The 26,229-nt window shown below is 17.8% G+C and overlaps 5 protein-coding genes and 1 non-coding gene across 6 annotated transcripts, besides 74 other annotated features; 5 read left to right on the forward strand and 1 right to left on the reverse strand. All coding sequences in view use genetic code 6, as the record gives it.

The window, feature by feature from the left end:
• Positions 1 to 401: 401 nt before the first annotated feature.
• Positions 402 to 451: a microsatellite.
• A 124-nt stretch (positions 452 to 575) lies between these two features.
• Positions 576 to 605: a microsatellite.
• A 167-nt stretch (positions 606 to 772) lies between these two features.
• Positions 773 to 807: a microsatellite.
• Positions 777 to 812: a microsatellite.
• Positions 781 to 812: a microsatellite.
• A 126-nt stretch (positions 813 to 938) lies between these two features.
• Positions 939 to 1,035: a microsatellite.
• Positions 940 to 998: a microsatellite.
• A 180-nt stretch (positions 1,036 to 1,215) lies between the features above and the next one.
• Positions 1,216 to 1,250: a microsatellite.
• Positions 1,216 to 1,280: a microsatellite.
• A 669-nt stretch (positions 1,281 to 1,949) lies between these two features.
• Positions 1,950 to 5,191, forward strand: IMG5_122450 (hypothetical protein; the record flags this gene model as incomplete). The annotated part of the gene is made up of 3 exons (XM_004032383.1): positions 1,950 to 2,096; positions 2,144 to 3,254; positions 3,740 to 5,191. Exons 1-3 carry the CDS (start codon positions 2,065 to 2,067, stop codon positions 5,189 to 5,191), a joined length of 2,595 nt encoding a protein of 864 aa, XP_004032431.1. The 5' UTR covers positions 1,950 to 2,064.
• Positions 3,510 to 3,704: a microsatellite.
• Positions 3,558 to 3,617: a microsatellite.
• Positions 3,581 to 3,704: a microsatellite.
• Positions 3,629 to 3,697: a microsatellite.
• An 8-nt stretch (positions 5,192 to 5,199) lies between the features above and the next one.
• IMG5_122460 (hypothetical protein) lies at positions 5,200 to 6,002 on the forward strand (the record flags this gene model as incomplete). The annotated part of the gene is made up of 2 exons (XM_004032384.1): positions 5,200 to 5,433; positions 5,583 to 6,002. The coding sequence occupies 2 exons, from the start codon at positions 5,200 to 5,202 to the stop codon at positions 6,000 to 6,002; spliced, it is 654 nt and encodes a 217-aa protein (XP_004032432.1).
• Positions 5,468 to 5,576: a microsatellite.
• Positions 5,472 to 5,534: a microsatellite.
• Positions 5,473 to 5,579: a microsatellite.
• Positions 5,480 to 5,535: a microsatellite.
• Positions 6,003 to 6,084: 82 nt separating the features above from the next.
• Positions 6,085 to 6,131: a microsatellite.
• Positions 6,085 to 6,133: a microsatellite.
• Positions 6,115 to 6,155: a microsatellite.
• A 213-nt stretch (positions 6,156 to 6,368) lies between these two features.
• Positions 6,369 to 6,410: a microsatellite.
• Positions 6,411 to 7,391: 981 nt separating this feature from the next.
• Positions 7,392 to 7,479: a microsatellite.
• Positions 7,419 to 7,444: a microsatellite.
• A 97-nt stretch (positions 7,480 to 7,576) lies between the features above and the next one.
• Positions 7,577 to 7,695: a microsatellite.
• Positions 7,591 to 7,707: a microsatellite.
• Positions 7,597 to 7,695: a microsatellite.
• Positions 7,599 to 7,695: a microsatellite.
• An 11-nt stretch (positions 7,708 to 7,718) lies between the features above and the next one.
• Positions 7,719 to 7,756: a microsatellite.
• Positions 7,757 to 9,428: 1,672 nt separating this feature from the next.
• Positions 9,429 to 9,456: a microsatellite.
• Positions 9,457 to 9,901: 445 nt separating this feature from the next.
• Positions 9,902 to 9,970: a microsatellite.
• Positions 9,902 to 9,989: a microsatellite.
• An 8-nt stretch (positions 9,990 to 9,997) lies between these two features.
• Positions 9,998 to 10,076: a microsatellite.
• Positions 10,004 to 10,092: a microsatellite.
• Positions 10,011 to 10,089: a microsatellite.
• Positions 10,013 to 10,099: a microsatellite.
• Positions 10,014 to 10,099: a microsatellite.
• An 84-nt stretch (positions 10,100 to 10,183) lies between these two features.
• Positions 10,184 to 10,219: a microsatellite.
• Positions 10,220 to 10,265: a microsatellite.
• Positions 10,221 to 10,265: a microsatellite.
• A 2,249-nt stretch (positions 10,266 to 12,514) lies between these two features.
• Positions 12,515 to 12,574: a microsatellite.
• Positions 12,519 to 12,610: a microsatellite.
• Positions 12,527 to 12,610: a microsatellite.
• Positions 12,561 to 12,611: a microsatellite.
• Positions 12,568 to 12,682: a microsatellite.
• Positions 12,611 to 12,692: a microsatellite.
• A 198-nt stretch (positions 12,693 to 12,890) lies between these two features.
• IMG5_122470 (hypothetical protein) lies at positions 12,891 to 16,078 on the forward strand. The gene has a single exon (XM_004032385.1). The coding sequence runs from the start codon at positions 14,080 to 14,082 to the stop codon at positions 15,583 to 15,585; it is 1,506 nt and encodes a 501-aa protein (XP_004032433.1). The 5' UTR covers positions 12,891 to 14,079; the 3' UTR covers positions 15,586 to 16,078.
• Positions 14,086 to 14,660: a microsatellite.
• A 317-nt stretch (positions 16,079 to 16,395) lies between the features above and the next one.
• Positions 16,396 to 16,428: a microsatellite.
• A 177-nt stretch (positions 16,429 to 16,605) lies between these two features.
• Positions 16,606 to 16,667: a microsatellite.
• Positions 16,668 to 16,860: 193 nt separating this feature from the next.
• Positions 16,861 to 16,898: a microsatellite.
• Positions 16,899 to 17,116: 218 nt separating this feature from the next.
• Positions 17,117 to 17,176: a microsatellite.
• Positions 17,119 to 17,177: a microsatellite.
• A 6-nt stretch (positions 17,178 to 17,183) lies between these two features.
• IMG5_122480 (protein kinase domain protein) lies at positions 17,184 to 18,038 on the forward strand (the record flags this gene model as incomplete). Its single annotated transcript, XM_004032386.1, has 1 exon — positions 17,184 to 18,038. The coding sequence occupies one exon, from the start codon at positions 17,184 to 17,186 to the stop codon at positions 18,036 to 18,038; it is 855 nt and encodes a 284-aa protein (XP_004032434.1).
• Positions 18,039 to 18,070: 32 nt separating this feature from the next.
• Positions 18,071 to 18,105: a microsatellite.
• Positions 18,106 to 18,160: 55 nt separating this feature from the next.
• Positions 18,161 to 18,202: a microsatellite.
• A 593-nt stretch (positions 18,203 to 18,795) lies between these two features.
• Positions 18,796 to 18,831: a microsatellite.
• Positions 18,832 to 18,962: 131 nt separating this feature from the next.
• Positions 18,963 to 19,036: a microsatellite.
• Positions 19,037 to 19,293: 257 nt separating this feature from the next.
• Positions 19,294 to 19,331: a microsatellite.
• Positions 19,332 to 19,383: 52 nt separating this feature from the next.
• Positions 19,384 to 19,429: a microsatellite.
• A 228-nt stretch (positions 19,430 to 19,657) lies between these two features.
• Positions 19,658 to 19,721: a microsatellite.
• Positions 19,659 to 19,721: a microsatellite.
• Positions 19,722 to 19,771: 50 nt separating this feature from the next.
• Positions 19,772 to 19,797: a microsatellite.
• A 127-nt stretch (positions 19,798 to 19,924) lies between these two features.
• Positions 19,925 to 19,966: a microsatellite.
• Positions 19,936 to 19,973: a microsatellite.
• A 77-nt stretch (positions 19,974 to 20,050) lies between these two features.
• Positions 20,051 to 20,110: a microsatellite.
• A 1,903-nt stretch (positions 20,111 to 22,013) lies between these two features.
• IMG5_122481 lies at positions 22,014 to 22,129 on the reverse strand. Its single transcript has one exon. It is a non-coding gene; the product is annotated as a 5S ribosomal RNA (ribosomal RNA).
• A 379-nt stretch (positions 22,130 to 22,508) lies between these two features.
• Positions 22,509 to 22,583: a microsatellite.
• Positions 22,512 to 22,576: a microsatellite.
• Positions 22,584 to 22,620: 37 nt separating the features above from the next.
• Positions 22,621 to 22,656: a microsatellite.
• Positions 22,657 to 22,878: 222 nt separating this feature from the next.
• Positions 22,879 to 22,947: a microsatellite.
• Positions 22,948 to 24,023: 1,076 nt separating this feature from the next.
• On the forward strand, positions 24,024 to 25,902 carry IMG5_122490 (hypothetical protein; the record flags this gene model as incomplete). Its single annotated transcript, XM_004032387.1, has 3 exons — positions 24,024 to 24,054; positions 24,347 to 24,493; positions 24,542 to 25,902. 3 exons carry the CDS (start codon positions 24,024 to 24,026, stop codon positions 25,900 to 25,902), a joined length of 1,539 nt encoding a protein of 512 aa, XP_004032435.1.
• Positions 25,903 to 26,026: 124 nt separating this feature from the next.
• Positions 26,027 to 26,078: a microsatellite.
• Positions 26,027 to 26,087: a microsatellite.
• Positions 26,039 to 26,068: a microsatellite.
• Positions 26,073 to 26,152: a microsatellite.
• Positions 26,074 to 26,152: a microsatellite.
• Positions 26,153 to 26,175: 23 nt separating this feature from the next.
• Positions 26,176 to 26,229: part of a microsatellite that runs on past the window's edge.
• Positions 26,194 to 26,223: a microsatellite.

Consider the following 26,229-nt stretch of genomic DNA (forward strand, 5'->3'; position numbering starts at 1 on the left):
TTATGTATTAAGATCAGATACAAATTAAGAACTTTTAAAAAGTTTTATACTTTCTTATTTATTTTTATTAATTTAATATCTTTATACGCCTGCCGACTTTTTTAAATTATAAAAAATATCTTAAGAAGAATTAGTTATTATAGTTCTTTTTTTATTATTTTCACTTTCAAATATTTATTCAATATTAAAAAGACGTATTTCGTCAAGTTATTTAAGATTTTATTAAATTTAATTGTTTTTAATCTTTTAAAAGCATTCTAATATTAAAAATTTTGAGTACATATTTAAATTATTTAAAAAAAAGCTTAGTTCGATTATTATATAAAAAAAAAAAATATGAAAAATTTATTAAATATTAATTATAAATTTTTTAGTTTAAATAATATATTTATATACTAATTAAATTTATATTAATTTTATATAAAATATTATAATTATTGTATTTAAAATTAAATAAATAATATATATTAATTTAAATATAAAAATAAAATAAGATAAATTATAGGGAATTATAAATTTATGATTTTTTAATTCAATAAAATTATTTGAATAAAAATTAAAAAATTTATAAAATTAAATTATAATTAAAAAAAATTAAATTAAAATGAATATAATAAAAATAGAAATTTGTAATCAAGTTTATATATGATTAAAAAGTTATTTAATAAATATTTACACATAGATTCAAAGATATTAATCAAAAATTAAAAAATGTAATGTTATAATCTTAAATAAAAAAATAAAAATAAACAAATTTAAAATTTAAAATAACATAAATAAATATATATATAAATATATATATATATATATATTTACATATTATCTTTAATTTATTTATTTTAATTTTTTTTTAAAAACATAAACAAAAAACAATGAAATTATACGAAAACCGTTTTATTTTTAAAGAAAATAAAAAAAGAAAAAACTCAATCAAGATTTTATATATATACATATATATGTATATATATATATATTAATATATATTTATATATATATATTATTTATAATTTCATAAATTTATTATATATATAATTTTTTTAAAAAAAAATTCATTTTTATAAATTTATCACATATATATTTAATTTCTGAAATTTTTTCTTTTTACATATATTTTTTATTATAATATCTTTATAATTTATAATTTTTTTACATATTTTTATAATTTACTCACATTTATATTATTAATTATTATTTTACTCTTTTAAATCATTTTTTTAATTTTTTATAATATATAATTTTATTATAAATATTACTAATTATATAATAATAAGTAATTTTATATATTTTTTTTTAAATTTATTTTATTTTTTTATATATATATATATATATTCTTTTCTAATTCTTTTACTGATATTATATAAGTTTTATAAAATTAAAAACCTTATTTTTTTTTTTCATATGTTTATAATTTTTTTCTTTTTTTTTATAAATTATTTAAATATATTTTATTGATATATAAATTGGTGTTTATTTAATTAAAAAAACTAATTTTATTTATATTTTTACATATTAATTTAAATGAGTCTTAATATTTTATTTTATTTAGGTATTTTTATCTTTTTTTAAAAATGTTTACGTTAATTAATAAGAATAATTTTTTTTAATAAAAAGAATAAATTTTTGTTTTTTGTAAATAAATAAAAATAAAATATATTAATAAATATCAATTATTTAAAACAAAAATTATGTATATATTAAAATTTTCTTTATAAAAATAAAAAATTATTATCATATATTTATATTAGTAAGGGTTAAAAAAATAAAAATACTAAAATATAAAATAATAATAGAAATAAAATAAAAAAAACTATTTAATTAAAAAAAAAGTTAAAAATAAAAAATATGAAAGAGTCTTTAACAAATCGACAATTTATAAATAGAGCCAAATAATCCGATTTAGACTTAGCTAAAACATTAAAATTAGCATCCCATCATCATATAGATTCATTTAATTATTTATATGACCAAGGATTAAAGAAAATTGCTGAATATCTCCAACCTCTTGAAATAATAAAAGAAAGTCGTTCTGATAGTTAAAAATAATCATATCTTTCGTTTAAAAAAATGCGTGTATGGGTAGAAGATTTAGAAATAAAGTAATTTTTATTTATTTAACTTAATATATATATATATATATTTATAGTTATCCTACCCGATAATCTTCTGGTGTAGGCGAAGATTCTAAATTAATGCCTGAGGAATGTCGTATAAGCCGTAAAACATATAGTGCGCCTTTACTGGCTACAATTTGTCGAACAATAGATGAAGGTAGTGTCGAAAAAATAAGACTTTCTCTTGGAGAAGTGCCTATAGTTGTTATGAGTGACCATTGTCATTTAAGTAAACTCAATTCTAGATAATTAGTGAATGCTCATGAGGATTGTAATGAATTCGGAGGGTATTTTATTGTAAATGGCAATGAGAAATTAGTTAGAATGCTCATTATGTAAAAGAGAAATTACCCAATAGCTTTTTTAAGGCCTTCTTATGTTAATAGGGGTCCTAATTATACTTAATATGCAGTATAAATGAAGTGTGTAAGGGAAGATTTATATGCTAAAAGTATCACTTTGCACTATATATCAGACGGGTAGGTGTTTTTGAGACTTTTGCATCGAAAACAAGAGTTTTTGATTCCAATTATTGTAATTTTGAAGTGCTTGGGGGATTTTTCGGACTTACATATATATAATAAATTAGTAAAAGGTTAAAGTGGAAAAAGTTCGCTTTCAGATAGAGTGGAAGTGCTAATTAGAGGTGCAAAAACAATGAATTTAAATAGTAAATAGGAATGTTTGGCTTATTTAGGGAAGAGTTTTCGAGTTGTATTAAATATTAATAATAATGAGGTAAATGATAAGGAAGTAGGAGAAATTTTTATAAATGAAAATATTTGTGTACATTTAAAAAATAATATGGATAAGTTTAATATTTTATGCTTTATGGTATTAAAATTATATGGACTGGTCTCTGATGAAATTTCTCCGGAAAATCTAGATTCTTTATAAAATTAAGAAGTTTTATTACCTGGACACCTATATACAATGATTTTGAAGGAAAAAATAGAGGAAATGTTATAAGGAATTAGATAAAAAGTATTTAAAGATGGATAAAAACCAGAGGAAGCTTAAAAAACTTTGCATGTTTCTTATATTAAAAAGGCTATTGAAATTTAAGGTTCTATAGGAACTAAAATAGAGTATTTTCTATCTACTGGTAATCTTAAAAGTTAAACTGGATTAGATTTAATGCAAGTAAAAAATTATATATTAAAAAAGGCCATTTTATTTTTTCTAAATTTTTATTATTTAAAAATAATGGATAAAAATAGAAAATAATAAAAGTTTATAAATATTTTTTATTGATAAGGTTATTAAAATAATAAATACAAATAAAAATAAATTAAAAAGAAATATAAAATAAAGCAAGTTTTAAATTTTTTATTAAATATTTTTTTTATTTAAAAAAAAATCATAAAAAAAAAATTAAATAAACCAAAATTTCAAATTTATATTATATTATAAATAAAATATATAAAAGAATTTAATATAAATAAAATATATATATATAAATCATATAAATATATATATATATATATTTATATATATATTTATATAAATACAAATTTTATATACTTTTTATATATAAAAATTATTTTTAAATATTTAATTATATATTTTTAATATAATATATATTTATATATACAATAATAATATTTATTTTTTATATATCTAATAAGAATAAAGGATTTGCTATTATTGCAGATAAACTTAACAATATGAGATTTTTAAGTCATTTTAGAAGCGTCCATAGAGGTGCATATTTTACTGAAATGAAAACTACTACTGTCAGAAAATTACTTCCTGAGAACTGGGGTTTCATATGCCCTGTTCATACACCTGATGGTGCACCTTGCGGCCTTTTGAATCATATAGCAATGACCTGTAAGCCTTTAACTAGACCTGGTTATGATAAAAACAAGCATATTGATTTATAGAAACTATGTTGCTAATTGGGAATGAATCCTATAGTGAATGATTTATCTATTATTTATCCACCAAATATGCTTACAGTAATTCTAGACGGCAAAGTAATTGGGTATATAGAAAATGAATGTGCTGAATAATTTTGTTAGTCTTTAAAATATTTAAAGATTGTTTAAGACTAGGAAAGATTAGTTTCTGCTGATTTAGAAATAGGATTAATTAGAAAGGAAATACAAGATAAATAAATTCTTTTTGCTGGAGTTTATTTATACACTAATGAGGGTAGATTCGTAAGACCAGTAAGGCATTTACATTTAAATTAAAACGAGTGGATCTCCCCTTTCGAATAAGTGCATTTATCTATAGCGTGTACATAAGAAGATATAAGAAACGATACTGAATACTAAGAACTTTCACCTTCTTATATATTATCGATATTGCCATCATAAATTCCTTTTTTAAACTATAATTAATCACCAAGAAATATGTATTAATGTTAAATGGCTAAATAGACAATGGGTACTCCTATGCATAATTTTCCTTATAGATTCGATAATAAATCTTATAGACTAATGAGTCCTTAATTGCCTATGGTAAAAGGACAAAATCCAGAAGAATATGGACTTGCTGATTATCCTTCAGGAACAAATGCAGTAGTGGCAGTTATTAGTTATACAGGATATGATATGGAAGATGCTATGATATTGAATAAATCATCATATGAAAGAGGATTTGGACATGGGTGTGTATATAAAAACTATACTTATGATATAGGAGAGTTTAATAAGGAGAAATCTTCGAAATTTAAAATGCTTCATTAAGTTAGGAATGTGGATAAAAGCCAGATTTAGGAAGGGCTGGAAATCGATGGAATACCTGCGATTGGATCAGTGATAAAAAAAGGAACTGCAGTATTCTAAATACAAGATACTTAGAAGAATACTATGAAGACATTTTATCATAAAGAAAGTGAAATGGGAAGATTGGATGGAGTAGCAATAGTTTAGGACGAAAAAAAAAAGAACCGAGGGTTGAATATAGAGTTAGAATTCCTAGAAACCCTATAATTGGGGATAAGTTCTCATCTAGACATGGACAAAAAGGAGTTTTATCAGTACTTTGGCCTCATATAGATATGCCTTTTACAGAATCTGGGATAACTCCTGATGTTATAATAAATCCGCATGCTTTCCCATCAAGAATGACTATAGGAATGTTAATTGAAAGCATGGCAGGAAAAAGTGGGGCTTTAGAAGGTAACATATTAGAAACTCACCCATTCTAAAATTATGAAGATGATGATATAGTTGGTTATTTTGGATAATAACTTAAAAATAACGGATATAATTATTATGGAAACGAAGTCATGTATAGTGGTACATATGGATGTATGATGAAAATGGATATATATATAGGACTAGTATATTATTAAAGATTACGTCATATGGTATTTAAATATAAATAAAATAATAATAGTAAAAATAAATATATAATTATATATATATATAAATTTATTTATATATATATATATATTTATATAAATATATATTTATTTATAAATATATTATTATATTAATATATTTTTATTTAAATTAGGTTTCAGATAAAGCATAAGCTAGATCAACTGGACCAGTAGATATGTTAACTTAATAACCTATAAAAGGTAGAAAAAAAGGTGGTGGTATAAGAATGGGAGAAATGGAAAGAGATGCTTTATTATCTCATGGTATTTCTTATTGTGTACATGATAGATTTCTTAATTGCTCAGATTATTCAGAAGGCTATATATGTAATAGTTGTGGATAACTTGTTTCTACTTATTTATTTACTAATTTACTAAGTGGTGAGGCTTTAGATAATTTCTATAATTATAATAGGGGATAGTAAAAATAAAAAGCAAAGTGTAGAAAATGTAGTGAATCAGAATGCTAAAAAGTTGTTATTCCTTTTGTTTTAAGATATCTTGCAAATGAATTAGCGGCTATGAATATTAAATTAACATTTAAATTAGAATGATTAAGTTTAATTTTTTATTGTTTTATAGTTTTTTTATTATAATTTATATTTTGATTACTTTGTTTATTTGTTTTAATATTTTATAAAAAATTAATATTATATATAATAAAAAATATAATAAATAATATATATATATATATATATATATAATATTTTTTTTTCTTCATATCTTTTATTAAGATTTTTTAATATTTGTTTTACTCTAACTAGTTTTTCTTTCCTTACTATTTTATAAATTATTTAATGAAGTTATTATATTCTTACTTCCTGACAAAGATTATTGCAGTTTTGATTTCGAGTTTAATTTAGTATTACTCTATTATTTTTTTTATGTTTTCTCTTATTATTTTTGAGGCAATTAAAGCGTATTTTTCTAATTGCTTTATTATATTTTTTAACTGTTTTATTCATCCAATTTATATTTAGAAGATAAATTAATATCCTATTATTATTATATTTATTCATCTTCTTATTTATTATTTTCTTTTTAATAATTTTCTTATTAACTTTTATGATTATTTATATGTGAATTTTAATCAATTTGAATATTTTAAATAGGCATCAATTCATATTATATTTTTTCTTAATAAATATTTTATTAGGATTTTTCTTGTAAAATTTTAAAGATTTTTTCATGTTATTCATTTTATTATATTGAAATTTAAAAAACCTCATCCAGAATTTATTCCATATTTTAAATATATTAAAAATAATTTAAATCTTCATTTTTTTTAATAATTTATCCTTTTAAATATGTATAAAGTTAATTTATTTAATTTTTATTTTTTTAATAAGCATTTTCTTCACGTTTTAATACTTCCATTTTTTAATGATCATTTTTATAACTGCTCTTTACTTAATTTAAATCGAAATAATTATTATTTCCTTAATTCATTATTAATTAATTATGTTAATCTAGTAATTATTAATATTTTCTCTCAATATTATCTAATTATTATTATAAAACTTTACTTCCTCTTGCTAAATCTTCATTGTCCTGTAACATTTCTTCTCTTTACTACAATAACTCTTAATATTTATCATTTTTTAATATTTAGATCTTCTATTGAATAAGCTTTTAGTTTTAGTTTTATTATTATATTTATTATTTTAATAGATCGTTTTCTTTTGTTAATTAGTTAACTTCTTGTTCTAATCTAAGATTTTTTAACTTATATATATCTTCTATTTAAGGGCTTGTTACACGTTAGATATTATTAGTGTTGAAACTTTATGGAATTTATATATTATAATTATTTTAATCAGATAAATACATGATATTATATTTAAATTATTGATAATTAAAGAAATATAACTATTTAGTTAATATTTTTTTATTTTAATAATATTTAAACTTGAAATTTAAATATTTTTATTTATAAATATTTTTTAAAAATAAATAAATTTTAATTTAATAAATTAAAAAAAAAATTAAAAAAAAATTATTATTAAATTTAATAAATTAATAATAAAAATTTTTTATAATATATTATTAAAGAAAAATAAAAAAATTATATAATTAAAAAAAGAATAGATAATTTTTATTTATATAATTAAATATGAAAAAAAAAAAAAAATTTAAATAGAAATAAAAATAATATATATAATATAAATATAATTATATAAATATAAATATATATATATAAATATATATATATATATATATATAAATATAAATATATACATATAAATAAATATATTATAAAGTTATTCATAATTATAATATTTTTTTTATTAAAATATCTTTTTTATTATTTTATTTCATTATTGCAAAAGGTTTTAATAATTAAACCCATTTATTTTGAGTAATAATTAAACTCAAAATTACTTCTTAATCGGCTTTTTATATGAGTTTTATTACATCATATTTATTTTTTAAGAAATTTATAATAAACTCAGAAATATAATAATAAAACAAATCATCATTCTATAAAAGAAAATACTTTGTTATTTTTAGTATTATTTTATCTTCTTTATAATTATAGTTTATCTTAAATTAATTTAAAAAGTTAAAAATTTATTTATTTATTTAAAAGCTTTCATCATTTGAAATTAATTTTAAATATATTAATATATTATAACAAAAAATATAATTAATATATTTTTCATTATTTATTTATTGTAAATTTTTATAAAATACTTCTTACTTTATTGTTATTACTTAAATAAATTTTTTTTCAACTATATTTAGTATTTATAATTAAAATGAGTATAAAATTTTATTATTTTCCTATATATTATTTGCTTATTTTTCTTTTATATAATTAAATATTAATTCTGATAATTTCGCTACTTTTTCTAAGAAAATAGTATCTTTTTATTATTCGGAATCATCAAATATTTATATTTATTATTTTATGATTTAATTAAATAAATAGTCTTGATTTTAAGAAATGTTAATCATTTTTAATAATTTTATTTGTTGTAAATAAGTTAATTTGTTAATATTTATTTTTTCTTTGATGAAATTAAAAAAGACTTCTATTAAATATTTAGTCTTTTAAGAAGAAAATTACAAAACGTTGCAAATATTTATTTATTTTTGACTATTTTCTTCAATTTTAATAATAATTTAAAATATAATGTTTATGATTTAATTAATATCATTTATATTTTGAAAATTATTTAATAATATATTTTATATTTAATCTTCTTAATTTAATATTTTTAAGAAAATAAATTAAGAATATTGATATTTATTTAACATTTTTTTTTGAATTATATTAATTTTTTTTAAATAATAAAAATATTTCAGATATAATTTTAGATAAAATATTAAAATATAAATATAAAAATTAATATCTAATAATATTTTTTTTAATAAATATAAATGAATAATTTATATTATTAAATATTTTTTATTTCATCTTTTATTTTTTTAATTTAAGTTTTTACATTCTTACATTATTTTAACATAAGTTAATATAAATTATTATTACCATTTATCAATATTTTGTCTTAAAAGTATTAAAATTTAAATACATTTTAGTTATTAAGTTCAATAAAATAAATATCCAAAATATTTATTTATGAAAAGAGTATTAAATAAAAGTCATAACTTGGAAAAAAATATAGATTAAATAAAAATAAGTACACATATATTAATAAATATATTAAATAAAAAACAAATAAATTTGCAAAAGAATATAAATCAAATCTGAAATTTTATATTATAAAATAAAAATATTTTTAAATAATATATAATATTAGTTTAAGTCAAAAAGATATAATATATATATATATATATATTAGAGTTTTAAATAACAGTTTAATTTTATAAAAGCTAAAATAAATAAATGTATTCAATAAAGAAAATTTGGTTTTTTATATTAAAAAACATAATAACTATATTGATTTGAAAAATAAAAAAACAGTATGATTTAATAAAATATTATAAATTAGAGAATAGATTTCGGTTTTATTCAGAAAAAATAAAAAAATAAAAAAATAAAAACTAATTACTTAAAACTTGTTGAATTTAAATAAGATGATTGAGATTTTTTCTCTTATATAATAAATATTTAAAATATATTTATATATGGAAAAAGAAGATTTCATAGACTAGTTTTAAATCTTAATTGACTTAAAATCACTAAATTAATGTATATAGTAAAAATTTCAGGTATATAGTAGAAAAATAAATATTAAAAAGATAAAAAAATGTATTGGTTATAAAAATATAAAAAAAAAATATCTATATAAATAAGCTATAAAAAATAAAATAATAAGGCTTAAAAAAACTTGATTATAAAAAAAAAAGAAATAAATAAATAAATATATTATCAAATTTATTTATATTCATAATTTTAAAAATAATATCTATTATATTAAATATATTTTTTTTATAATATTTATATAATTATTAATAAAAATATCATGAAAACAAGAGAGATTGAAATTAAATATAAAAATATTATAATAAATAGTAAAAAATATATATATGATATAAAAAATAATATAATAATATACTAATTTATAAAAATATAATATGTTTTTAAAAGAAAAGTAAAAAAATAAATAAATAAAAAAAATAAAAATATAAATATATAAATAAGTAAAATATTAAAAAATAAAAGAAAATAAAATAAAATTAAAATTACAAAAGATTTATATAATTATATAAAATAATATTAAAAAGAAAATTATATAAGTAAAAGAATTAATTATAATAATATATAGATATAAATAAATAAATAAATAAATAAATAAATAAATAATTATATATATATATATTTATATATTTATATATTTATATATCTATATCTATTAATTTTTTTTTTTATATATATGTAATTTTATTTATAATTATTATTTTTTTATATATTTAAATTTAATATTTAAAATCTACTAAAATTTATATACTATTTTTTTTTTTTATTATTATTAATTTAAATTATAAAATATAATTCATTAAGTTTTTATCTCTTTTCAATTTTTTTTTTATTATTATTTATTTATCTTCATTATTATATTAGTATTTAAATTATATTAAATAATATTAATACTATTATTTTTTATAAAAATATTTTATTTTATTAATTTTATATTTTTATACCTATTCTGCAATATTATTTTTTTTAATTTAATTTTAAGTGGTTTATGTTTTTTTATATAAAAAATAACTTTTTTTTGATATACCATTATAACTTTTTATATTAATTTGATTTAAATAATTTAATAAAAGCAATTATTTAAATTTTAATAATTATCAGAGTTGATTTATTAATTAAACAATAATTTATAAATATTGTATTTATATCCTAATATTTATAAAACTCCTATATTTTTATCTCAATATATAACTTTTTAAAATCAGATAAATTAGTTTCTTAAAATTTATTTATAATGCTCTTATATACAAACATATATATATATATATATATAAATAAACTTATATACATTTTATTTTTATAAATATAGAATATTCTAAAAATTCAATTTTTATTTTTTTTAACATTATAATAAAAAAAATATTATTTATGATAATTTCAGGGTGAATTAAATGTATTTCGTATAATTAAGCTTATACTTAATTGTGAGTTTAATTTTTTAAAAAAATCTTGACATAATTTTTATTTTTATTAAAATATTAAGAAGATTTTTTTAAATAAATTAATTAAAAAATCATTATTATAATATATATATATATATGTTATTTAAAAAAGAAATAAAAACTGAAATTTTTAATTTAAATGTATTAATCAAATAATATATATTTCTTTTTACATAATATACTATTATTATATATTTAAATATTTATATTTAATTTATATATATTTATTTTGGTTTTCTTTTATATTTATACATATTTTCAGGATTATTTATATAAAAAATATAATTTAAAAATCATTTAATAAATACAATTAATTTAATATTTAATTCTAATTTTTTTTTTTTTTTTTCATATTTATAAAGTATAAAAAAATTGATAATGTTTTCTTTTTAAAATTTTGATTATTTATATATGATGACTATGCTAGAATATAATTTTTAATAATAAAACAAATTTATTTATACATATAAAAGCATGTTTTATATATTTTGCATTTCTTTTATATAAGAATATTGATATATTATTTATATTTTAAATAAAATTTTTATTACTAATGCTATAAAATTTTACTTATTTTATTTTTTGTAGATTATTCTTGAAATATTTTATAAATATCTATTTTTATGATAACAAATATATATTTTTTTAAAAAATTTATACATCATATTATATAATTAATATAATATTTTCTATAAAATTCATTTAAGAAATCTTGAATGTAATGGGATATATTTTTTTTTAAAAAAAAATCAAAATTTTTAAATATATAAAATAAAATTAAATAGATATTTAAAAAGCTATTTTTAATTGTTAAATGCTAATAATCAAAAGAAATATAGTTATTATTTTTTTGAATTCTTTTTAATATTAAGTTTTTTTTCAAATTTATAATGAATTTCTTAATTAAAAAAATACAACAACAAAAATATAACTAATTTTTAAATAGAAATTAATAGAAATAATAATAAAATAAAAATTTTAAAATATATAAATAAATTAGTTAAAAAAATAATAAAATAAAAATTTATGTAATATAAATTATAAATTTTATATATCTAATATAATGTGAAAAAATTTCTTTTTAAATATATATCTATTTATTTATATTATATTTAATAATAATTATTATTAAAATATTATTTTTAAATATTAAAAATATAGAGTTAATTCAAATTATAAATGTTATATTAATTTAATATTTATATATGTAAATAAATAATATTAATTTTATTAATATTTCAGTTTTTTTAAAATTTTTTTATATGTTTTTCTTTTTTAAATAAATATTATTTATTATTAAAATATAATAATTATTTTGAACAAACAATTTTAGTAATTAAAAGAAAAAAATTTTAATATTATAACATATATATTAAAAAAAAGATAAGTTTATTATATTTATTTAATGACGAATTTAAATATAGTTAAATGTACAAAAAATAATTAAATTTTGTTTAATTATTTAAAAAAAAAAAACATATTTATAATAAAAAATATATAAAAAAATAAAAAATATTTATATAAATATATAATTATATATAAAATATATTATATATTTATATTTATATATATATATATATATTATTAAATTTATTTATTTATATATTCATATAATACTTATATATATTTTATATTTACGTTTTATTAAAATTTTTTTTATTAATAATACTTAACCGTTTTATCACATAACTTTATTAAATAATTTAAATATTAATATTATAATTATTTTTAATTTTAACTAAAATATTAATAAAAAAATAATGAAATAATTTAAATTTCTATAAACATTATTCTTTATATTATTAGTAGTATTATCTTATTAATCTGGACCTGTAGATTTATCTACAGAAGAACCATTATTAACTGCTGTTTATGAACCACCATCTGGAAAATAAGTAATATGTAGTGGAGAGGGTTTTGGGGTATGGAATATTAATGTTTTACCTGAAAAATAAGCAAAATAAGATTCAAAATGTCATAGTAAATTAGAAAATAATGGAGTAATAAATAAATATTATGAATACAAATTGGTTAATGTTTAAAGAGATTGTGGTAATATAAATGATAATAAAGGAACTCCTACTTAATGCAATTTCTAATTAAGTTTAGCCTTAGGAAATTTCTTACCAGGTCACTTATTTTAAGTTTTAATTGATGATGCAGTAATTTTCTCTTATGAATACGGATAAAACTACTAATAATTATTTGATTCCGGAAGAATATAATTAGAAAGTTGTGATCCTTTAGCTGCTAAAAACATCGACACTTACATGATTCCTCTTGATGAAATTTTCACACCTAAATCTTCCAAATTCACTGTAAAATTAATTGCTAATTTCAACCCCGAAAACACCTATTGGGGTTTCAGAGATTTCAGAATAGTATGTGGCTATGAAGGTAAATGTTTAGCACCATTAATACTTTCAGAAGATAGAATTAATTGCTAATGCCCTAACGATACTGAACTTTTGAATGAAGCTACTGATAAAATAAATAAAGAATACTGTGGTTGCAGAGGTAACTTTGCAGAGAGAATTAAAGGTGAATATAAATGTTAATGCAGACCAGGTTTCGTTCCTTAAAAAGGTTCAGATAATTAAATATCATCTGGTAAATTTTAAAGATTAAACTGTTAATGTCCTGATGATTTAGTTTATAATGATAAATTAGATAAATGCGTATGCCCAGATAGAATGCAATTCAATTAAAAAAAAGGAATATGTGAATGCTAAGGAAATAGTAAGCTCAACGAGAAAAGTGGCTAATGTGAATGTCCTGGGGATTACACTTATTTCAGTTATGAAAATAATACTTGTGTCTGTGATAATGAATATGTAGAATTGCCCCTTCGTTTAAGACCTAAACCATATAGTTCTTTGATCTGTAGAAAACGTCCTAAGTGTCATAGTAATTGTTTCCAATGCTAAATTGATGATGATATTTGTATAAAATGTTAAGATAACTTTATATTGAATATAGAAAATAATACTTGTGAATGCCCTAAACCTTTCTAACTTTAAGGTGATGATAAATGTATATGTCCTGCACCTTTCAATCTCAATAAGGATGGTTAATGTCTTTGCCCATCTCCTTATACAAAAGTAGATTAATCAACCTGCTCATGTCTTGCTCCTTACTAGTCTTTAAATGGTTAATGTGTTTGTGCTTCACCATACGTGTAAAATGGAGATAAATGTGAATGCCCTGCTCCATTTATTGTTAGTGGAGGATAATGTATATGTCCTGCACCTTTCAATCTTAATAACGATGGTTAATGTCTTTGCCCATCTCCTTATACAAGAGTAGATTAATCAACATGCTCATGTCTTGCTCCTTACTAGTCTTTAAATGGTTAATGTGTTTGTGCTTCACCATTTGTATAAAATGGAGATAAGTGCGAATGTCCTGCTCCATTTATTGTTATTGGAGGATAATGTATTTGTCCTGCACCTTTCAAACTTAATAACGATGGTTAATGTCTTTGCCCTTCTCCTTATACAAGAGTAAATTAAAGGACTTGCTCATGTCTTGCTCCTTACTAGTCTTTAAATGGTTAATGTGTTTGTGCTTCACCATTTGTATAAAATGGAGATAAGTGCGAATGTTCTTAAAATTACACTGCCAATAAGCTTACTTGTGAGTGTAATTCTCCTTACTTCTTATTTAATGGTTAATGTATTCCTGAAGGTTCCTAATAAGATTGTAATGGAGTTACAGGTGGTGCTGTGTCAGGAAAAGACGATATTACTGGATAAACAATTTGTGTTTGTATTGATCCTGAATATACAGCTGTATATTAAAAAGATCCTCTTACTGGTTTAATTTTATAACCTAAATATTTACTAAGTTGTAATCCATCTAATGTTGATCCTATTATATGCCCTCCTGGATAAATATGGCATCCAATTTAAAAATCATGTGTTCCAAGTAAATGTCATCCTTCATGCCACTGTGAATACTCAGATGGAAAATGTGAAAGTTGTGCTATCTGCAGAAGGTGCAGGGAACCTAATATGGCGATTATGGTTGAAAACGACTATTGTGTATGTAATTCTCCTTAATATCGTAAGAAGAAAGGATTTCCTTGGTAATGTGAACCTGTTGAAGATTTCAAAGTTGTTCCTAAATGTGACTGGTAATTATTCAACTAAATCGTAAATATGGTAGTAGTATCAAACTGTAGTTTCACAGTTAATTCTGATACTTAAGCTACCTCTGTAGAAAATTTAATTAATTACGAATGGAGATAAATCTCTAATGTAGACCTTGAACCATAATGTAAGGAATAATTATAAACAGAATTATAAATTTCAAGCTCTTGTAATGGAGACTATGTTAAATTAGATAAATATACATAATATGTAACCAATGTATCCAAAATTTAAACAAAATTAAAAATTCCTCTTATTGAGATTTATTAATTAACCTCAATCTAATCAGTTGAAGAAAGAAATATTTACTAAAGATTATGTATGGCCATTTAATTCTCTAACTCATCAGCAGTTATTAGATTGCATAAATTCGAAATGAGAATCTTCACCAATAGAGATCAATATGAAGTATTTGTATTAGATGTAAGCAAATAAATTACTGAAGGTTGTGATAAAGGATAATAATGTATTGTTGTTGCTGACTTAGATACTAAAGGTTCTATATGTAAAACTAACGCTTGTGACACTTTCTATGATCCAAATGTTCGTCCTAGTTACATTGTTGGATAACACATGTTTGTAAGAATTGAATTTGTAGACAATACTTATAAAAAATTCTTAAGTGTTGTCGGTGTTAAATTCTCTGATGATAGAGGTATCTACACTTATTAAGCCGGAATATAATATTCAACTATTAGATAGTTACCAGGTATTGTTGATGTTGATATTTTATTATTCTAACCCTAAGTAAATGCCTATATTGAAGTTAGCATGAAAATTTCTTTATAAAAAGATTCTGGAACAGCTTTAAGAAATTTAGAAACTTCAAGTGATAAAATTGTTAAAATTTTAAGAGCAAATATTAATTAGGCTTAACTTACTGACAATTCTGAATCTGATAAATAATCTGCTTTTGGAGTTAAATTGTTTTACGGATTTTTAGCTTTATTAGCTTTATTAATTTGAATTTGAAATATAAATAAAAAAAACAAAAAATTATATTTTTTATATTAGTATTTTTATTACAATAATAATTTTAAGTTTAATAATTACTTCTTATAAAAACATTATGATTATACAAATAATTAATATATTATCATTAATTTTAATAAATATTAAAAAGAAAATCAAAAATTATAAAAATAAATGAAGCATCAATAATTATTATGATAATTTTTTTTATATTAAGTATTTTATATATATTTTATAATATTTATATATAGATTATATCACACTTATTAAATATTTTTATTATTATAGCCACTTTTTATTAATTCTAAAATCTTAAATTGAATTATTTATTTTTAAATATAAAATATATAATTGAAATTTTATTTAGTTATAATTAATTATGAAAAAAAAAAAGATCCAAATATTATCAAAACAAATTTATTATATAAAATATTAAATATATTATATAATTAAATATAAATAATTTTAAATTATACATTAAATATTTATTATTTTTTTAAGTTATAAAAATTTATCAACTATTTTTTACTTTATTTATTTAATAAAATAAATATTAATTTTCAAATAAAAATAAAAATGAATTCTTTAAATTTTTTTATTAATTAAAAACTTTAAAATGTTTTTATGAAAAATTTTAATTAAAAATAAGATTATAATTATAAATAATTTACAAATAATAAAATATAATAAATTTATATATTATATTAAATAATTATATATATTGTACTTTATAATTAAATTATTTTTTATAAATAAATAATAGCATAAATCTTTTTAATTTTTTTAACCTTATTATTATGTATATCTATAATATATAATTATTTACCGGTTAAATCTTTTATTAATAACCTTAAGAATTTATCAGTATTAATCAACTAGAAACAATAAAAAAAAGAAGAATTATAATAAAAAATAATATTTTAATAAAAATAATCTACACAAAAAAATTAAAAAAAAAAATCAAAAAACAAAATAATTTAAAAAAAAAACTAAAAAAAATATAAAATGGACGGTTAATTAATAAAAAACTTATAAATAACAAAAGTACTCGGTCAAGGTTAGACTTGTATAGTAAAACTGGCTTAAAATAAATAAACTTAATAAAATTACGCAATAAAAATATATCATAAATTAACTAATAATGTTGAAAAAAGCTAAGAAATTTTCGCTTTAAAAACACTCTAAAATAAAAATCCTCATATTATTAACTTATTAGATTTTGATGAAAAATCTATTCTTTTAGAATATATGTAATTTGGTGAACTTTTCGATTTTGTTAGTAAATAAAGATTTCCAGAAAAATATGCTAAATTTTTCTTTTTCAAAATTGCTTCTACTTTGAAATTTATTCATGATAATAATTTTGTACACAGGGATATTAAACTCGAAAACATACTCTTTGATTAAAACTTAGATTTAAAAATTGCTGATTTTGGATTTTCCGCAAAAATTAAAGACACTGATGCAAAGTTTGATAAATATATGGGCACCTAAGGGTATATGGCACCCGAAATAGAAAAGAAAACTCCCTATTAAGGTCAAAAAGTAGATATATTTGCTTCAGGAGTACTTCTTTTTTGCATAGTTGTAGGCATTCCTCCATTTTTCAAGGCCACAGAAAATGATCCTTACTATAAGTTTTTTTACTAAAAAAAAATAAGTGAATATTGGGATATGATTTAATAAAAATATAAAATATAAGTCAGTGAAGATTTCAAGAATTTATTCAATAAAATGGTTTGTGTTGATCCTGAAAATAGGATTTCGATAGAAAATATATTAGAACATGAATGGTTTGAAAACCAAGCTTTTTGTGAAGAAAATGAGGCTAAAATTTTCCTAAAAAGCCTAATTTTTTGAAAAAAAAAACAATTTAATTATTTAATAAAATTAAAATTATGTATAAAAAAATTATGTATATAAAAATAATATATATATTAATTTATTTTCTTATTAAAAATTTTTAAATTTTAATAAAAATAATATATATATATATATATATATTTATATATATATTTATATATTTAGTTTTTTTTAAAAAAAAATGGATAATTAAGAAGAGTTTTTTTATTCAAAAAACAATTTATAAATACCAAATGTATATACACTATTTAGCTATTATGATGAGTTTTTTTTCTAAAAAACACTACAGTTTTGCGAATTAAAATGGAGTAAAAGGATGACTTTATGTGCTGGAACTTGCAAAAAGGAATATGGAGATACATGTACGATAACTTTAAGTGAATCTCTTTTATAATTTAGGAATTCTAATGAAATAAAGGAAACTCTTCTGCATGAAATGATACATGCTTACCTTTTTATTACAAATCCTAAAAGCTGTTTGACAGAAGGAGGTCATGGTAAAGCATTTTAAGATATTATGCACTCTGTAAATAATATTACTGGACTAAATGTAACTGTTTATCATAGTTTTCATGATGAAGTGGAATTATATAGGCAACATGTGTGGAAATGTAATGGGATTTGTGCTTAAAAACCCCCTTTTTATGGAATATGTAAAAGAGCGGTTAATCGTCCGCCGTAAAAAGCTGATCCTTGGTTTTAAGAACACTAAAAAAACTGTGGAGGAGAATTTTTAAAAATAGGAAGTCCAGGGAAAAAAGATGAGAAAAAAAAGGTGAAAAAAAAAGATATAGAAAATACAAAAAAAATCAATGAGTTTTTTCCAAAAAATAAAATTAAAAAAAGGCGGATTTGTAAAAAAATTAAAAAAAAAGTTCTCAAGATATTTTAACATAAGAAAATTAAAATATTTTTTAGTAAAAAAATAAAGAGCTTTTTGATAAAAATTATGATTTTTTTAATAAAAATAAAGATTTATAAAATTAAAATAAAGAATATTTAACTTAGAATAATTTTATTATAAATTAAAATGATTAAAATATAGGTGAAAACAAAGGCTTTTAGAACTAAAACAGCGAAATTAATAATTAAAATAAAGAAATTTTAGAGTAAAATAATAGCTTTTTAGATAAAAATAAGAAAATTATTTGGGAAAAAAATAATAATAGTAATAATAAAAAAAATATTGAAATAATAAAAAGCATTTTAGAAAAATAATATAAAAATACGTTAAATGATGATAATTTGAATGAAAAAGAAAAATATAAAAATAAAAATATTGAAAATAAAGATAAAACACTATAATAAAATTAAGAAAAAAATTATATAAATAATTTAAATGATAATATATTAAATAATGAAAAAATAAGATTTTAATAAAATGAAAATACTAACATATTTAATAGTAAAGTAAATATAAAAATAATTTGTAATAAAAAATAAATAAATATAATAAGAAAAAATGAAAATGAAGATATATTTTAAAGTGAAGATAGCATATTTTTTATATAAAAACATATTAAAAATCTATTTAGTATTTAAGATGAAATAAGATATATATTTTAATAAGGATAAAATGAAGATGTAAAATTATAAGGTATAAAAAATATAAAAAAATATATATATATATATATTTATATAAATATATATATTTATATTTATTTTAATATTTATATATATTTAATTTTTTAATTTTTTATTTATTATAAAAAAGATTTTTAAAATATTAAAATAAAAAATTTTAATAAAAAATTTTCATTTTTATTTGATTTTGGAAATATTAAAATTGAATGTAATGAAATCTAAAGAAACATAAATAATAAAAATTTTAATATTTGATATAATTTTAATTTAATTTTATTTTTTATAAATTATATTACTACTTTATTATATTTTTTTTTTTTTATTTTATATTTTTTTTTTTAAATTATAATTATTATAATTTATTTTTACATTAATTTAATTTTATAACTTTACTATATATTTTTAAAAAATCAAAGAAATCTTTTTTTATTTAAATAATATTTTAAATTTATTATAATAATGTTTTATATTTTTTATTATATATTAATAATAATTAGAATTAGAATTTTTTTTTATAATTAAATTAATTTTTAATGTTTGTGTAAATAATAAATTTGTAAAATATTATTTCTAAATTATAATTAGTTAAAATCAAAATAATTTGCAATTTTAAGTAAAGTTGAACTATATTAATAGTTAATAAATATCGTTAAAGTAATTAATTTAACTTCTATTTAATATTCAATTATATATTATTAAATTTATACGTTTTTGATGTATATTAAGTTTTAGACTTTTAGATAAATAAAAAGTATTTAATTTACAGTTGATTTTTAGAAATATATAGGAAACTATATATATATAATTATAGAATAATATATTTAATTATATTATTTATTATAGCTTTTAATATTAATATATTTATTAATTAATATAAAATATAAATTATATTTGTGTTTTTTAAACTTTTTCAATAATACTTTTGTGAAAAAGTTTTAATTTATATATTTAAAAATATATTAATTTTATTGATTAAAAACAATATAAAAACATTTACAAAAGAATTAAAGTTTAATATGTATATGTAAACTTAAAACAATAAAATATAATAATAAAAGAATATGATATTCAACAAATAAGTATATTAGAAAAATTTAATACTCAAATTTTTAAAAGTCTATATTATCATTATAATTAATTTTGTTTCTTAAAATTAAACAATCAAATCGAAATAAAAAGTAAACTTTAAGGATTATAAGAACTTAATAAAAGACTTTTATAAATTAATAATCATTATCTAGCTAAATTTATTAGATTAACTATGAATAAGTATTTATTTATAATTTATACTATATAACTAATGAATTAAGACAATAATTTATAAAAATAATGGAATATATAACTATTTATTTTGTAAAATTACTAAAAGAAATTTCCTGTATATGTATTAATTTGAAAGCCATTATTAATGATGGAAAAATAGTCAATATTATTGAGCAAATTCTTGTTTTCATTAAGTTTAATTTTTTTAAGGAAAACCTTAATATGACTTACATTTAATGCCCTGATAACTTGAGAAAAATATTGTAGATTTATTTACTCCTGAATACCTTAATTATTCTTCTTAAAATGGTATTTTAGGATATAATGGACAGGAGGACATGATTGAAATTTCTAAATTTTAAATTGTCTTTCTTTTATTTTAATAGACAATCCGAAATAATGTATTTAATAATGTCCTTAAGGAAAATTATCTATAATGGATTTTATTAAGAAAACTAAAAAAGACGATTTCTTTAATATTGTTATTCATAATTTTCATGTTCCTTCAAAAAGCGACTGTTTAGAATATAGTTTTATCGACATATCTAGAATAAAGAAGTTTTTGAAATAATATAGTTATGGATTTTAATTAGTTAGAGAACATAAAATAAATCAGAAAACTAAGGATAGATTTTACGTAATATGAATAGAGGGAAAATTTACTTTATATAAAAAATAATAATTAATAAATTTAATTAATAGAAATAGTGTTTCCGGTAATGATTTTCCTTATTAAGTGTATTTTATACTATTATATATAATTATTAATTTAATCTTTTATTTAATTAAAGATTTTTTTATTTAATTAAAATATAAAAAATTTTATTAAAATATATTGAATCTGTTTTTATTTTTAATTTTTTTAAATTTGTGAAAGGAAAGACTATATAAAGATTTAACTATAAAATAAAACCTAAAATAATAATTAAATGTTATTTGTTTTTTATAAATATAAATTTATATAAAATTCAAACATATATTTATTTATTTATAAACATATTAATTATACTAAAATAAATATAAAATTAATATATTTTCTAATTTTATATAATTTTTTTTAAAAAAAATTAGTTTTTAATAATAATTTTTTATATTTTTATATTAAAAAAAAAGCATATTTAGGGCTGTCGACACTCGGACTTCCCAAGCGGTCCCCCACCTTAGTACTAACCGAGCCTTAAGGCGCTTAACTTCGGAGTTCGAATGGGATCCGGTGTGTTCACCTTAGTATGGCCGACAACAAAAGAATAACCTTTTAATTGTTATTTAGACATAAATAATTTTTTTATTTATAAAAAAGAAACATTTTAAATAAATATTAATGATTATAATAATAATCAATATTAAAATATTAAACACATTTTTTTTATTTATTTAATCTAAGAAAAATAGAATGTCATTATTATTATAATTAAAAAAAGTATTTTATGAGTTAACATTATCTTTAAAATAATATTTTCTTTTTTTTTTGTAAGTATGATTTTAGATTTTATTTTTATATTTTTAAGAGAATTTCTAAAAGTATTTATTTAATAATTTATTATTATAATTTTGGTTTCATAATAAAATAAATAATTCTTTTATATAATTAATTTAAAATCCAAAAAATTAATTAAATTTTTATTAAATAAAAAATCAATATTTATTTTATTATTACTTAAATGAAAAATCAATATTTTTTTAATTATATAAATATAACCTAAATATAAAAAATTATTTTTTTATATAAAGTTAATATATTATAATATATTATAATTTTTTATAATATCTCAAATATATTTATAACTTCTATATTTTATATTTTTTTATAAATAAATAAATGTATAAAATTTATAAATTAAAATCATATATAAAAAATGGTAATAAATATAAATTTATTTAAAAAATAATTTTTTTATTTGTACTTAAGTATATAAATATATAAATTTGTATTATTAAATAAATTATCATATATAATAATTTATTTTAGATAAATAGGTTAAATAAAAATAAATATAATAATATTTTAATACATATTATAAAATATAATGAAATTTTCAAAAAATATTAAAAACATAATTTTATTAATAGTATTACTTTCCTAAGTTATCTAAGGAGTTTATAATCATGTATGTAATCATGATACTGAATTTGATTTTTCAGAAATAAATAACCAAATAGAATAAACAAAAAGTATATTCAAAGAAGGAGTTCTAAAAACCCAGAAAAAAGAAATTTACAGATTAACTTACCTTAGTAAGTGTAACCTATAAGAGTTACTATGGATTATAGTTTATTTAACTAAATGGTTGATAATATAACTGATCTTTAAAAAGATCAATTAAAATAGATGATGTAATATATTTAAGTATATTTGTAAAAACTATTAAAAGTAGTTCCTGCTTTAGGGCCTAATATATATAATAGTAAATAATGTTATAATATAAATGTTCCTGTAAAATAAAGAATAGATGGTGAGACAAATTCTGATATCCATATTTGGGTTGTTTATAATGATAATCCAGATTCTTCTACTTTAGCTAATGCTGTTCATTGCTAAATAGATGCGGCTTTAAAAAGGGTTAATTTTGGTTTAATTATGGTAAATATGGGAAGACTATATTAGAATAATACTAATTCTGGATTCAAAAGTGATTTTAATAATATTTTGCATGAATTTTTGCATATTTTAGGATTTTCAAAAGGCTTATATAGACATTGGATAAATCCTTTAACCGGAGATTATTATGGTAATGAAATAGATAATTATATAAAAACAGTTACTATAAGAAGTAAACAAACTATTATCATGTCTACTCCAAATGTGCTTGCTACTGCTAGAAAATATTATGGATGTCCTACTTTAGAAGGAATGTAATTAGAAAACGATGGTGATATTAATTCTATTGGTTCTCATTGGGAATAAACAATCCTTTTTGATGAATTAATGACTGCTGAGTCTTCTTAAAGGGAATCTATATTGTCTATTTTTACTATTGCTGTATTAAAAGATACTGGCTATTATGCTGAAGTAAATGAAAGTATGATTAATAATATATAATGGGGAAGAAATAAAGGATGCGATTTTGTTCTTAGAGCATGTTAATCTGATACTTATTATCCTGAGTTTAGTCAAATAGAATATTCTCTTGGATAATGCTCTTCAAAAAACGATGGTTATGGAGAAGTTAATGAAAGTAGTTTCATGGATAATTGTAAAAAAATTAACAATTAAGTTTTTTGCGAAGATTATTCAAAAAAAACTAATTATGATGACTTAAGATTGGAATATTATGGAGTTAATTCAAGATGCTTTCAATCTACTGCTAATGATGGATATATTATTGATTAAAGTAAAAAAACTCGTTGTCATAGTGTTAAATGTTCTCCTGATTTTACTTACGTTACTATAGATTTTCCTAACTTGAAATTTTAAAAGTTAGTCTGTAAAAGATAAGATGAAGGTAAATAAATTTAAGTCGTTAATGGATAACCAGAATTCGGTTACATTACTTGTCCTAATAACTTAAGAGAATTTTGTAGTTATACTCCTGAATGTCCTAATTATTGTTCTCGAAAGGGTATATGTATAAATGGATAATGTTAATGCGTATTTGGATGGACGGGTTCTGATTGTGATAGTGAATAAAGATGGTGTAAATATTTTTTTTAAGATGAAAATTCCTAAAAATGCATTTAATAATGTCCCAAAGGTAAATTTGCAAATCCTGATAAAGTATGTAGAGAATAATGTCCTATTGGTTATTTCTAAGATAAAATAAATAATATATGTGCTAAATGTGATATTTCATGTATAAAATGTTCTGGTCCTTCAAAGAATGATTGTTTAAAATGCGGTTTTTTGGCATATTTAGAAGAAGGAAAATGTGTAAAATAATGTAGTAATGACTTCTAATTAGTAAATTAAAACACATGTGTAAAATCAGTCAGTTAAGGATGTTAGTAAGAATGTGAGAAATGTTATTATGATGTTCATGAAGAATGTACTGAATGTAAAAACTAATTTTTCCTTAATTTAAAAACTGGTAAATGCGTTGTTGCTAATTAATGCCCAGAAGGAACGTTCGCTAATATAGAAAATAAAACATGTTAAATATGCGAAATTATAGGATGTAAATAATGTATATCATTAACTATATGTGCAGAGTGTGATGAATATTAATAATATGTAAAAAAAGGGGATTAATGTTCTAAATGTCCTTATGATTGCTAAAAATGCTCTAGTGATTTAAGGAATTGTCTTTCTTGCAAAATTGGATTATTTTTATAAGAAGGAAAATGTGTTTATTAATGTTCTTAAACTTAATTTGAAGATATATAAAAAAGAGAATGTGTTCCGATTACTAAATGTAAATCATCTCATATTTTTTATTATAAAAATAAATGTTATAATTCATGTCCTTTACATACAACAACAGAAAGAAGTATTTGTTTATAATGTAATAGAGGCTGTCTTTAATGTTATTAACAAAATACATGTTATAATTGTGATACTAATAACGGTTGGGAACTTGATAAAAATGTTGACAATTGCTTTAATAAAACATGTGAAGTTCATTATTGTCTAAAATGTTAAATTAATAATAAATATTAATGTATTTAATGTATTCATCAATACTTATTATATAAGAATAGATGTGTATAAAGTTGTCCTGATACTTATTATCCTGATTATAATAAATAAAAATGTATGGAATGTCAAAAAGGTTGTTTACGTTGTTCTTCTTAAGAATGTTATGAATGTGATAATAAAAATTATTATTATTTAAATGAAAAGTGCAATAAAAAAAGGGATAGTAATATAAATAATGAAAAAGATACAATAGATGATATAGATAGTGATTAAAAAGAAAAAGATAATTAAGGTATAATAATAAATAATGGAGATAGAGATACAAATAATGGCATTAGTATAGTTTAAAAATATAGTACTAAAAATAACGGAAATATTATTAATTATTGTTAAAATGCTATATTTTTAATTATTGCTTCAATATTAGAAAAAATATTATGAATAAAAAAAATTATATTAAATATAAAAGTAAAAAAAAAATTATATTTGAAATATTGCTAATAATTAAAGCAATTAAAAAAAATTTATATGTATTTGAAAAATTGATTAATAAAATAAAATTTAAAATACATATAAAATATATATATATATATATATATAATATATAGTTTAATATAAATAAAATAAAAAATATATAAATAAATAAGAAAAAAATAAAAGTATTAAAAAAAAATATAAAAAAAATAAAAAAATAATGATAGATTATAGAAATAATATTTTTATTTTTATCTTTATATTATTCATATATTATTCATTTATTATATAAAA

This window comes from Ichthyophthirius multifiliis, assembly GCF_000220395.1.
Source record: "Ichthyophthirius multifiliis unplaced genomic scaffold scaff_1120509250974, whole genome shotgun sequence".
NCBI classification, from domain to species: domain Eukaryota; phylum Ciliophora; class Oligohymenophorea; order Hymenostomatida; genus Ichthyophthirius; species Ichthyophthirius multifiliis.